Consider the following 12,678-nt stretch of genomic DNA (forward strand, 5'->3'; position numbering starts at 1 on the left):
ACAACAGCCAGGTGCTCTCCCCATTTGGCCATAGACTACCCAGTGGCCAAAGTTTTCAGGAAAGAGGTTAGGTGCGGACACACACACACATACGTGCATACATACATACATACATACATACATACATACATACATACATACATACATACGTACGTACATGCATGCATGAATGCATGCATGCATGCATGCATACATACATACATACATACATACATACATACATACATACATACATGCATGCATGCTTACATGCACGCATTCTTGCTTGCTTGCATGCATGCATGCACACACACGGAGCTACCCCTAATTGGATGAAATTCCTAAACAATGCTGTTGTATTAAAAAAGAATTTTCGCGAGCAATGTAATGTGTGGGGTGGTTAACCGACAGTCTTTCAGAGTTACAGAATGGGTACCAGCAGAACTGATGTGTCATTGTGGACAGCAGACAACTAGGTAGTGTGATCAAATAAAAATTTTGCAAGCACAGAATGGTGTCAGCTGGCACAAGACATGGGGATCTTAGAGTGGACAATAAATAGGCCGATCGTGATGACCCTAGGATCTTGCAGTCACTTTTCGTTATTTGGACTGCACTGATAGTTTTAGAATATATCGCACGAAAAAGTGTCTGACATCTGTTCAACTGTTGTAATCCTTTCACAGAAAAGAGGTTGCTTTGCATTAGCGTAAACAATGTGGTTTACCACCTGTAGCCTTTTATGAACACTGAACCAAAAGGGTTATATTCTATTCCATGGCTATGCATTGTAAGGTGCCCCTGCATTTATTCTGTTGTTGTATTTACTTCTTCTCGATACCATAACAGGACTGCAATCACCCCAATTATTTTCTGCAGGCTTCACAAATGCGATGAGCCTAGCTGAAAGCGTCCCTGCGAAAATGGAATGCTGTACCCCTTCCAAGGTCGTCGGTCAGGTCGAGGTTGGCATGCAGTACAGCTTGCCTCAAGCTGACAAGTCTGTTGGGTGCTGCTTCAAAGCATGGAACGAGTCTAGGAGCATGCAGACTACGGAGACTCTGGAGCAGTTAACCTCCACCTCAGGTGGGCAGTGACTGGCACTTCTCTTACATTTGCTTGCTTGTGTGAGCGTTGTGAATGGCCAAGTCCGAGTAGCTTGGTATCATTTGGTAAAGTGTGTGTGACATTCAGCTGCTGAGGACAAATTAGCAGGTTTGCGAGCCTTGTCTGCATACTGATTTAAGGTTTAAGAGGAAGAAAGTTGGCAGTGCATCCATTTTTTAGATATGATTGGCGACTTTCATGTCATGAGCAATGCTATGATTGGTGCACAATTCTTGGTTATATTATTTGTATGATGAATGATATGAAAAGTGCTCACACCTGGGACTCAAGTTGGCGTCAAAGTGGTTCATTGAAAAGCAGCATGTACCCAGTGTGTCTATGAAGCCCCTGAAGAAGGTGGCAGTCAGACCTGCAAAGCCGGAGAAGGTGCTAAGAATTTCTTTATCTGTACAGGCTGCCTCTGCAAATTGAACCTGGCAACATTTAACATGTGAACCCTCTCCCGTGAGGCTAACTTGTGTGGCTTTTGGAGGCATCATCGGGCATTGGCTGAGATATCATTGACCGTAATGAGGTTTGAAAAATAGGAAGCTTATACAGAGCTGACTAACGACCACATCCTCTGCTACAGAGGTGTTCCAGATGAGAGGGAATAGAGGGTAGGGCATCTAATTAATAAGTACATTGCGGGCAACATTGATGAATTCTACAGTATCGGTATGTGTTCTAATAGCTTGTTTTCGGTGAACCTTTTCCATGGTCCAGTCTCTCTTCAAATATTGTCACACAGCTCAGGAGACACCTTTCTGTATCGGGAGTTTGTCAAGTGTTGTCACTGGTTGTGTCGGTTGTCACTGAAGCTTGTGTAATGAGATGTTGCATGCATGAGATGAATTCTGCAGTACTTTCTTGAAAGCATGAACGCATTATCGATACAACTAGAACTTTTTACACAGATGACAAGGGTAATTGGAGATTAGTGCGAGATGCCGCCCAGGGCCATTGAAAAAGGGCACATACCCAGTGAACCAGCTTGGCATCAACAAGGTTTGTTGAGGAGCAGCACATAGACAATGTTACATGCTCCCTCAGCAGTTACAGTTGCCTCAGCACAGCAGCCTGGTGCTCTACCCATTTGGTCATGGACTACCCAGTGACAGAAGCTGGCGGAAAAGAGGTTAGGTGCGTACACACACACACAGTGGCGTAGCCAGAAATTTCGTTAGGGGGGGGCTCATGTTGCAGCTCGGCCTCCTCCTTAAGACGAAGCTTTAGGTCGGGTGCTGCTATTTAAATACATGTAAAAGGGTAATTCGTTTTTCCTTGCAACAACTGCACCAAATTTCACAATGTTTGTTGAATTTAAAAGAAAAACTGAAATTCTGGTGACGGTTGGTTTGGAATTGTTCATTTAGGCGATCAATTCTTTATTAAAAGTTGGGCAAAATCGCAAATTTTCAGGAAACAGAACTGTCAAGTTTAAAACTCAGTAACTCAACAATGAAAAACGATAGCACAATTCTGTGAATTCCATCTAATAGTACATCTACAAAGGGCAAAATAGATATGTTAAACATGAATCTAAAAAAAATTGGTGTTTTGGAAATACGACTTTTGGAGAACCCTTGTACATAACGTAACCAATTCACGCAAGATACAAATTAGCACACCAGATTTGTCCGCATTGACTTTCCTAATAGTTGCCGTTTGCAGAACTGAGATATCTGTTCTTAGTACATAGCTATTATTTTGTAAACGTCGTGCTTCTATTTTTTCGAAATTTCAAATTTTTCAAAATATTTTATACAAAATTCAGGCCGTAAATCGAAATTCCATTTCCACCAGGCACTATAATTTACCTTCTCTCTCAAATGCAACAAATTTCATTAAAGGCGATTAGCAGGATTATCTCAGAAAAGCGTTTCTGCGTTTTACATATATTTGTATAGGCCGCATCAGATTGGGCTCCAGCTAAAGCTTCCTCTTAAACAATTTGTTGAGGGATCAAATACATAAATAATAACTGCATTACCATTGTCAGAAATGCTGTAAACAAATTCTTGAATGCTACGCACTATCCAAACAAGTAAAATGTATTTTTTCATAAAATAATATTCTCGTATGTGCCAAAAATTGTGCCCAAAGTAACTGATATCAATGCTTCCATGTTTTTGTATATTTAATAAGTAAAGAGAATATCACACGAACTTTAGAACTATATCACTTCGAAACCAGAAAACCAGCGCATGCCGCTGATATGAAAAATGAAAAGGCCATGAAATGAACAAGTTGAGGACAAATATGGTAATGAAACTTAGTCATTCAAGAACCGTGTTTACATTTTTGTATATATGCAATGGCCAGTGAAAAATCTCCATGACGCTGTCATTTGTTTCAATGTATTACTCAGGAGCAGCTGTCACCGGTCGTGAATCTTGAGTAATTGCACCAAAATTATAGTCACAAATGAGAGCACGTTTAAAAAGCAGGAGTTCTGCAAGCTATACGAGGGCGAGTCAAATGAATGTGAGCCAACGTGAATATATGACAGACGGGCTACTTTATTTAAAGGTAGTCTCCATGAGCATATAGACATTTGTCCCATTGACTAACGAGTCGTGTGATTCCCGTCTCAAGAAACTCCTTAGGTTGCTGCTTCAAAAAGTTTGTAACTGACTCTTTCACGTCATCTTCCAGCACGAATCTAGTTCCGTTGAGCTGTTTTTCGGTTGCCCCAAAATGTGGAAGTCGCAAGGGCCAGGTCTGAACTGTATGATGGATGTTGCAGGGTTTCCCACTTGAACTTTGCCAGTTTTGTATTAACCACATCAGTGACATGGGGACGGGCATTGTCGTGGAACAAGATGACCCAGTTCGTCAATTTTCCACGTAGTTTGTTCTTCATTGCTACACGCAGTGGTCCTGGCATTTCACAATATCGAAAACAATTGATAGCCTCTCGAGATTGAGCAAATTCTATCAGTAATGGCCCCTGACGATCGAAAAAGAAGTCAACAACACCTTTCCGGTGAAAATGACGGCCTTTGCATTCTTTGGCCGTGGTAAATTCGAATGTTTCCACTGTAAACTTTGCTGTCGTGTTTCAGACTCGTAGTAGTGGCACCATGGTTCGTCCCCGATCACAATAGCAAACAAGAAATCGTCATCCTCATTGTGATACCAGATCAGATTAGTCAAAGCAGCGCCAACCTTCTCCGTCTTCTGGCAGTGGATCAAAATCTTGGGCATCAATTGCGCACACAAGATCCGATAACCGAGGGGCTCATGAATTATGGCGTGAACTGAGCTGTGACTGATTTTCACATGCTCTGCTAGTTCATCGATGCTTGTCCTCCATTCTTGTATCATCAGCTCATCAACCTTTGAAGCTGTGCGGGATGTGATTGCATGATGGCATTGACCCGGTCTTGGAATGTCTTTGGAACTTTCCCCTTCTTCTTTGAACCGTTTGCTCCCACGCTTTACAGTGGCCAATGAAATTCATTGTTTAATGTACACGGCAGCCATACGGCGTTTAATTTCTTTTGGGGGAACATCTTTAGCTGTCAAAAACTTTGCAACACCACGCTGTTCAGCTTTTGGGGTGTCCATTATGTCAGGCAACCATGTTCAACCCAGTGTATGGGAGCATTAAAGAACGTTTGTCCTCACACATACGTACCACTTGTGTAAATGAGAGATGCCACTCTGCTACGCGCATGCCTCGCAGATAATGAACCGAACCATTATTGCGACTCGCACTCGTGCATTAGAAATGCGAAGATACAATGGGATATACAAATGGAAAATACAGCTTGATAAAGGGCAAAAAGTATGACTGGAAACAAAGTTCACTGCACGTATACATGAAACCTCGCAATAAGATATTTAAATATACGTATAAGTCTCCAATAAATCTATGTATCTAAGAAAACATCGCTGTATATAATGCGTCAAACAAGGCAAATAAACATGTTGCGCTATCACAGATTCATAGAATCCTAGATTCCGCCCAAATTCCATCCACTCCCCCTGATGTATCGCGCGTGACCGAAGGCAGCACGCTTGCTCCCCGCTTTTCTCCTTTGCACACATACGACTGAGCCACCATCGTCAGCTCAGCCATTCCACCACCCCCACCCCCCACCCCCCTCTAGGCTTTCACTCGCACATACAACATGCGACACGCGGTCACGATGTTATCACCCTTGGACTTTATACGAAACATGAGGGCGATGGCGATGGCAGGAATGCGCCTGGAGTGTCCATATAATTGCTATCGCAATAATATAATAAGAGTATCTGGCAACTCAAGCGTCCCGTGGCTCATTACTTTCCACAAAAGAAGAAGTAACAAAATCGAACGTTCTACATGCGAGAATTCGCTGCGCCGCAACAATGTAGTTTTTTTTTCCTTCTGTGGGGCGGGGGCACTGAAATGAAGAAACGCATAGAAAAGTACGTTGGCTACAGTCGAATGCCTGCTTTGGGTACCTAATGTGGCTACGGAAGGAATATCGAAGAAAACATGAGACGCTTGGTCCACTGAGAACCAACCATACCTACACCGGCGAGACAAGACTTTCGGGAGAAGTTCTGCAAAAGCGAACGCAGTGCAATCCATCAAGTCCCCACAGTGATGGCGGCGAGCGACCATTGTTTCTTTTTCTCGTCTGCTAGCCAGAAAGTGTCCAAAACTCTGCCAGGCGAAAATCCACTCGGCCAGAGAAAACCGAACGACCACCGAAGTGCGCTGGTCGATGGTTGGGGCCATGCGAGAAAAACGTATGCACTCTGGCTGGCTCTGACAGCCCGTGTTCCGATGTAAGACATTAGAAAAGTCAATGGACCTTTGGCGTCAAATGTTTATAACAACATTAAACCCACAAAGTTCTGCAATTGAAAATCTAAAGCACAACTTTGGAAATGTCAGTGCACCTTTCACATCAAGAGTTTATGAGATTTATACCCATAATTTTTCGGAGTTGACATCCATGCGCTCCATAGATTCCGTGGCCTCAGCGAGATGCCGCTGCGAGCCCGCACTCCATCAAAACGCCCTTGAAACTTTGTGGCCGGATGGGGCTGCTTGGCGTTATGTGACTCTCGGTGCATGGGCGTTGCCGCGAAATCCAGCCCGAGTTCACTATCTTCGCGGTTAAATGTCTTTTCGAGCATCAAAAAAACATTCTAGACAAAATCCAGAATGATTTCCGGCGCCGGGGGGTTGCTTTCGTCGGCGGTGAATGGACAGCACGAAAAAATTTCAGGGGGGGGGGGGTGCTAAAGCCCCATAAGCACCCCCCCCCCTGGCTACGCCCCTGCACACACACCATCATCATCATCATCATCATCGGCCTGTTTTATGTCCACTGCAGGACGAAGGCCTCTCCCTGCGTTCTCCAATGACCCCTGTCCTGCGCCAACTGATTCCAAGTAGCGCCCGCTAATTTCCTAATTTCATCGCTCCACCTAGGCTTTTGTCGTCCTCGATTGCGTTTTTCTTCTCTTGGTACCCATTCTGTAACCCTAATGGTCCAACGGTTATCTAAACGGTGCATTACATGACCTGCCCAGCTCTATTTTTTTCTCTTGCAGTCAATTAGGATATCGTCTGTGCCCGCTTGCTCTCTAATCCAAACAGCTCTCTTTCTGTCTGTTGACGTTATGCCTAGCAATCTTCGTTCCATTGCTCTTTGCGCAGTCCTTAACTTGTTCTCAAACTTCTTTGTCAGTCTCCAAGTTTCTGTCGCATATGTCAGCACTGGTAATATGCACTGATTGTATACCTTCCTTTTCGGTGATAATGGTAAGCTTCCAGTCAGTAGCTGGCAATGTCTGCCGTATATGATCCAACCCATTTTTATTCTTCTGTGAGTTGCCTTCTCATGATCAGGGTTCCCTGTGAATAATTGACCTAGGTAAACATACTCCTTCACAGATTCTAGAAGCCGACTGGCGATCCTGAACTCTTGTATCTTTGCCCGGCTATTTATCATTATCTTTGTCTTCCGCATATTAGTCTTCAACCCCCTCTTACACTCTCTCCGTTAAGGGCCTCAATCATTTGTTGTAACTCATCTGCATTTTTGCTGAATAAAACAATGTCATTGGCAAACGGAAGGTTGCTGAGATATTTGCTGTCGATCTTTACTCCTAAGCCTTCCCAATTTAATAGCTTGAATTCTACTTCTTCTAGGCACGTAGTGAATAGCATTGGAAAGATTGTGTCTCCCTGTCTGACCCCTTTCTTTACAGGTATCTACCTTCTTTTCCTGTGTGGAATTAATGTAGCTGTAGAAACTTTGTAGATGTCTTAAAAGGTATTTACGTAAGCGTTCTGTACACCTTGATTACATAATGCCGCTATGACTGCTGGTATCTCTACTGAGTCAAATGCCTTTCTGTAATCTATGAAAGCCATATAGAGAGGCTTACTGTACTCTGCGGATTTCTCGATAACCTGATTGATGACATGAATGTGATCCATTGTAGAGTATCCCTTCCTGAGGCCAGCCTGTTCCCTTAGTTGACTAAAGTCCAATGTTGCCCTTATTCTATTGGAGAATATTTTGGTAAATATTTTATATAATACTGGGAGCAAGATATTGGGCCTATAATTTTTCAATCCTTTAACGTCTCCCTTTTTGTGGACTAGTATAATGTTTGCATTCTTCCAGTTTTCTGGGACCCTTACAGTCGATAGACACTTTATATAAAAAGCCACCAGTTTTTCAAGCATTATGTCTCCTCCATCTTTGATTAAATTGACTATTATTCCATCTCCTCCTGCCGCTCTTTTTTGTTTCATGTCTTGCAAGGCCCTTCTTACCTCATCACTAGTTATAGGAGGAGTTCCTGTATCCTGTTCGTTACTGTTTCTAATTGAGGTATTCTGACCCTCTGGGTATGGTACAGGTCAGTATAGAATTCTTCCACTGCTTTTACTATATCTTCAAGATTGCTGATGATATTACCCTGCTTATCTTTCAGTGAATACATCTTGGTTTGTCCTATGCCAAGTCTCTTTCTCACCTGTTTCAGGCTGCGTCTATTTTTGCGGCTTCTTCAGTCTTTCTCACGTTATAGTTTCAAATATGCCTTATTTTCGCCTTGTTGATCCGTTATGACAGTTCCGCAAACTCTATCCTCTCTCTTGAGTTGGACACTTTCATTTTTGTCATTTCTGTATTAGGTCTTTTGTTACTTGGGAGAGCTTGCCTACTGGTTGCCTTGGTGCCTTGCCTACCTCTTCAATTGCTGCCTCTGAAGTCAACCCAGTTAGGGTTTCATTCATTAGTTCTATGTCATCATTATCTCTCTGTTCTAATGCAGCATATTTGTTTGCAAGTACCAGCTTGAATTGGTCTGCTTTTACCCATACTGCCTCTAGGTTGACCTGTTTCTTTTTGACCAGTTTAGCTCTTTCTCTCATCAAATCGTGGTGAGTCCTAGGTCCTGACTAACCTTTGATCACTGCACTTTAACCTTCTTATCACCTCTATATCCTGCACAACGCTGGGATTCTCAGAAAGTAGGAAGTCAATTTCATTGCTTGTTTCACCATTAGGGCTTTTCCAGGTCCACTTTCTTTTGCTACGCTTCCTGAAAAAGTTGTTCATTATTTGAAGTTTATTCCTTTCGGCGAATTCTACCAGCATCTCTCCGGTAGCGTTCCCAGAATTGACGCTGTAGTTGCCAATTGCTTGTGTACCAGCCTGCTTTTTCCCCACTTTTGCATTGAAGTCACCCATTACTATAGTATATTGAGTTTTCACTTGTCTCATCGCTAATTCAACATCTTCATAAAACTGATCTACTTCCTTATCATTTTGACTGGATGTTGGAGCGTAGGCCTGTACTACCTTTAATCTATACCTCTTCTTAAGTTTGATTACGACTAAAGCTACCTTCTCATTAATGCTGTAGAATTTGTCAATGTTACCTGCCATGCCCTTATGTATTGGGAATCGTACCCCGTATTGCTTCTCATCTATGAGACCTCTATAGCAGAGGACATGGCCGTTATTCAACAATGTAAAAGCCTCACCAGTTCTTCTAATCTCACTAAGGCCGATGATATCCCAAACAATGTCTAATAATTCCTCAAAGAGGCCCGCTAATAATGTCTAATAATTCCTCAAAGAGGCCCGCTAAGCTAGCCTCACTCGAGACGGCTAAGGTGTTAAACGTTGCAAAGGTCAGTTTCCATTGGCGGCCTCTCTGAATCTAGAGATTCTTAGCACCCTCTGCTGCATTACAGGTCTGAGTGCCGCCTCGGCGAGGTGCTCCGCAGCTGCTGGGGACTGAGGGACATTGGGTAATTGAGTTAGCCATTTGGGAGGGGGTGGCCGTATACAGCACCAGGGAGACCAATTCCTGATCTGGTGGGGGAGTCTCATGTTGAAGCTTTGTGGGCCTTTCTAATTTGGTTGTATCTGGATTAGTATAGCCCCACTCACTCTTGGCATCTCATGCCGGTGACAGGTGTCACTCCAACTTTGCAGAAGTTGTGCACTGGAGGAAGTGAATTTCAAGCTTGCCAGAAAAAAAAAGAAAGAAAAAACATAACGGGATTCGAAGTTCTGACTATGGCAACCGAGCAGTCGCCATAGTTCAGTCAGATAATCCTGCAGGCAGGAAAGCTACCTTATCGCCGACAAGTACAGCCCCAAGGGTCCTACATACCTAAAAACTTATTTGATTTGTCCAAGATGGAAGTGTTTTCTTGATCACAATGGGTAACTCAATATAGAGCGATTTCTAAACGGTTCCGGCCTGATAGTTCTGGAGTCGCACGTGCGCAGGTGACACGGCGTAGTATTGCTCAAAGGTTCCATCGTCATGGTTTCGGAGTCACCCGTACGCATGCGGCTATGAATGCGGCTAGATATACGATATATTTTCGGCGAACTTGAACAATATCTAAATGTAGTGTGGAACAAAAAGAAGATGAGAAGAAATAAAAAAACTTTTAGCGCTTACCGGGAATTCACTAGTAGCGTGCTCAAGGAGGTACACCAAACAATTAACGGTCTCGGCTGCCTGTCCAATGCATCGGAGAAGTCTTTCTGAACGAGGTGGACCTGGTACTGATGCATCGCGCAAGGCGGCGCATCAGTACACAAGGTGTGAGGAGGGTGTATTCACTGAGACTTTTGCTTAAAGGCAAATTTGCAGTGGCGAGACGGGCCGCCAAACAACATTTCTGAGCCGCGCATAAAGTATGCGACCTTAGAAGCGCTCTTGCTCTATGGTTGGAAAGCGCTTATATGACGCCTCCTTTAAGCTGCAGTGGAAGCTTCTGCTTCGCGTGGGAAACCTATTGACATCCCGTTTGCCACCGAACTTGCAATACTTGTAATTTAGCAGTTGCGAATGTGCACTTGTCATCTTCTTGAGTACAAATGAAAAGCTGCGAAAACTAACATAAGTGCAAATGGGGAGGAAATAGCTGGGTGCGAACTACGACCCTTTTTTACATGTTGATCTGTATTGTGAACTTTTTTACTGTTGTCGTGACGTTGTTTTTCTTATGATGTGCGTGATACTGTAAACTGTCTCGTCATATTTTCTTTTCCTTTCGCAATACAATTATTACTTTTTTTCGCTGTGGTACAGAGTCCATACTACTATTCATGTTTCAAATGATAATAATGTGCACGATGCGCTCGCTTTGATAGCAGAACGGGGCATCTCAGTAGGTACAGTCAGCAGCGAGCTTTGGAAGTTATTGCAGCTCATTCCGTAAATGTTACATGCCTAAAAACTTCTTTGATTTGTCCACGCTAGAAGTGTTTTCTTGATCGCCATGGGTAACGCACTATGGTGCGATTTCTAAACGGTTGCGGCCTCATATTTCCGGAGTCGCGCTTGTGCAGGTGACACAACGCGATTGCATTAAAAATGAATTATCGCAATCAATGTTAGGTGTAGGGCAAGTAACCAACGCTCTACAAGCGTTGCAGTATGGGTACCAATGGAACTGGCATATCATTGTAGACAGCAGACAACTAGGTAGTGTGATGAAATAAAAATTTTGCAAGCAGAGAATGGTATCAGCTGGCACAAGACATGGGAAACTTACAGCGGACGATAAGTAGGTCGATGGCAATGACCCTAGGAACTTGCAGTAATTTTTTATTGGTTGGACTACACCAATAGCTTTAAAATTTATTATGTGGAAAAGTGTCTGAGATATGCTCTACTGTCGTAAGCCTTCCACAGAAAAGAGGTTGCTTTGCTTTAGCGTAAACAATGTGGATTACCACCTGTAGCCTTTTAGGAATACTGAACCAAAAAGGTTATATTGTATTCCATGGCTATGCATTTTAAGGTGCCTCTGCATTTATTCTGTTGTTGTATTTACCTCTTTTCGATACCGTAACAAGACTGCAATCACCCCAATTATTTCCTGCAGGCTTCACAAATGCGATGAGCCTAGCTAAAAGCGTCCCTGCCAAAATGGAATGCCACACCCCTTCCAAGGTCATCAGTCAGGTCGAGGTTGGCATGCAGTGCAGCTTGCCTCTGGCTGACAAGTCTGTTGGGATTTGCTTCAAAGCATGGAGCAAGTCTAGGAGCGTGCAGACTACGGAGACTCTGGAGCAGTTAATCTCCACCTCAGGTGGGCAGTGACTGGCACTTCTCTTACATTTGCTTGCGTGTGTGAGTGTTGTGAATGGCCAAGTCTGAGTAGCTTCGTATCGCTTGCTAAAGTGGTTGCAGTAAAATGCGTTGTGTGGCTAGTTTGTGCATAGCTTTTGAAAGATGAAGTGCCAAGAGTGATGGCACGCTAGGAAGGACCAAGGACAGGACAAGATGCAGGAAGCGCCTTCTACTGTCTTTGTTCTTTCCTAGTGTGCTGTCACTGTTGGCACTTCATCTTTTGAAAATTTGATAGCTAAAGTACGTGTGACATTCTGCTGCTGAGGACAAATTAGCAGATTTGCAAGCCTTGTCTGCATACCTATTGGGCAAAATGCAGAAATAATGCTGTGCTGATCACATTGAAGCAACTAAGATGGCAGAGTTTAATCCAGAGCCCTCATGACTTGACGTTCTTGTAGGCGTGAGATTGCTCTGTGATAATGTTACATCCTTGAGCCAAGTCTTAGTTATGCTTAAAGCGGTGTACTTGTGTATGAACGCGAATAGAGATCTATGCAGAATGTCAGTCGACCCCTGTGTTTAGGCTGAACAAAATTAAAACAAAATTAAAACAAAATTGTTTAATGCAGGTAAGGATACTAGAAACAAAATATAATTTGCTTTATCGATATGCTAATTTATTAAGGGAGCCAGAAATCGCATGTGAACTGTTAGGAATCATTTCTCGGACAGGTTTGAGTCACGACATCCCACAGCATGTCATCGTCATCGGTAGTGACTAACCAGGACTAGGCATGTGCAAAAATGTTGTAGGGAGCATCCATCACTTCGTTGTCCCCTCTTCTCGGAAATCCAGTTCTCCTTGCCATGGGGGTCATTGCCCCATGCTCGGGAAATCCAGTTTACCTGGCAGTGGAGGTGATTGAGTGCAGCGGTGGCATAGAGGTAGAACACCCGCCTCGCGTGCAAGAGGTCCGTGGTTCGAATCCCGGTGCTGCGCAATTTTCCACCGGATTAAAG

At 43.5% G+C, this 12,678-nt stretch overlaps 1 protein-coding gene across 1 annotated transcript in view; it reads left to right on the forward strand.

Moving 5' to 3' along the window:
- LOC139049242 (zinc finger protein 271-like) overlaps positions 1-12,678 on the forward strand; it is a 127,535-nt gene that overhangs the window by 4,566 nt on the left and 110,291 nt on the right. Inside the window, exons 2-3 of the mRNA XM_070524614.1 lie at positions 859-1,065; positions 11,468-11,674. Of these exons, the coding sequence (XP_070380715.1) occupies positions 873-1,065; positions 11,468-11,674 (400 nt within the window). The 5' untranslated portion in view covers positions 859-872. The remainder of the gene's footprint in view (positions 1-858; positions 1,066-11,467; positions 11,675-12,678) is intronic.

The sequence above is a fragment of the Dermacentor albipictus genome, chromosome 8, assembly GCF_038994185.2.
Source record: "Dermacentor albipictus isolate Rhodes 1998 colony chromosome 8, USDA_Dalb.pri_finalv2, whole genome shotgun sequence".
Classification (NCBI taxonomy): Eukaryota; Metazoa; Arthropoda; class Arachnida; order Ixodida; family Ixodidae; genus Dermacentor; species Dermacentor albipictus.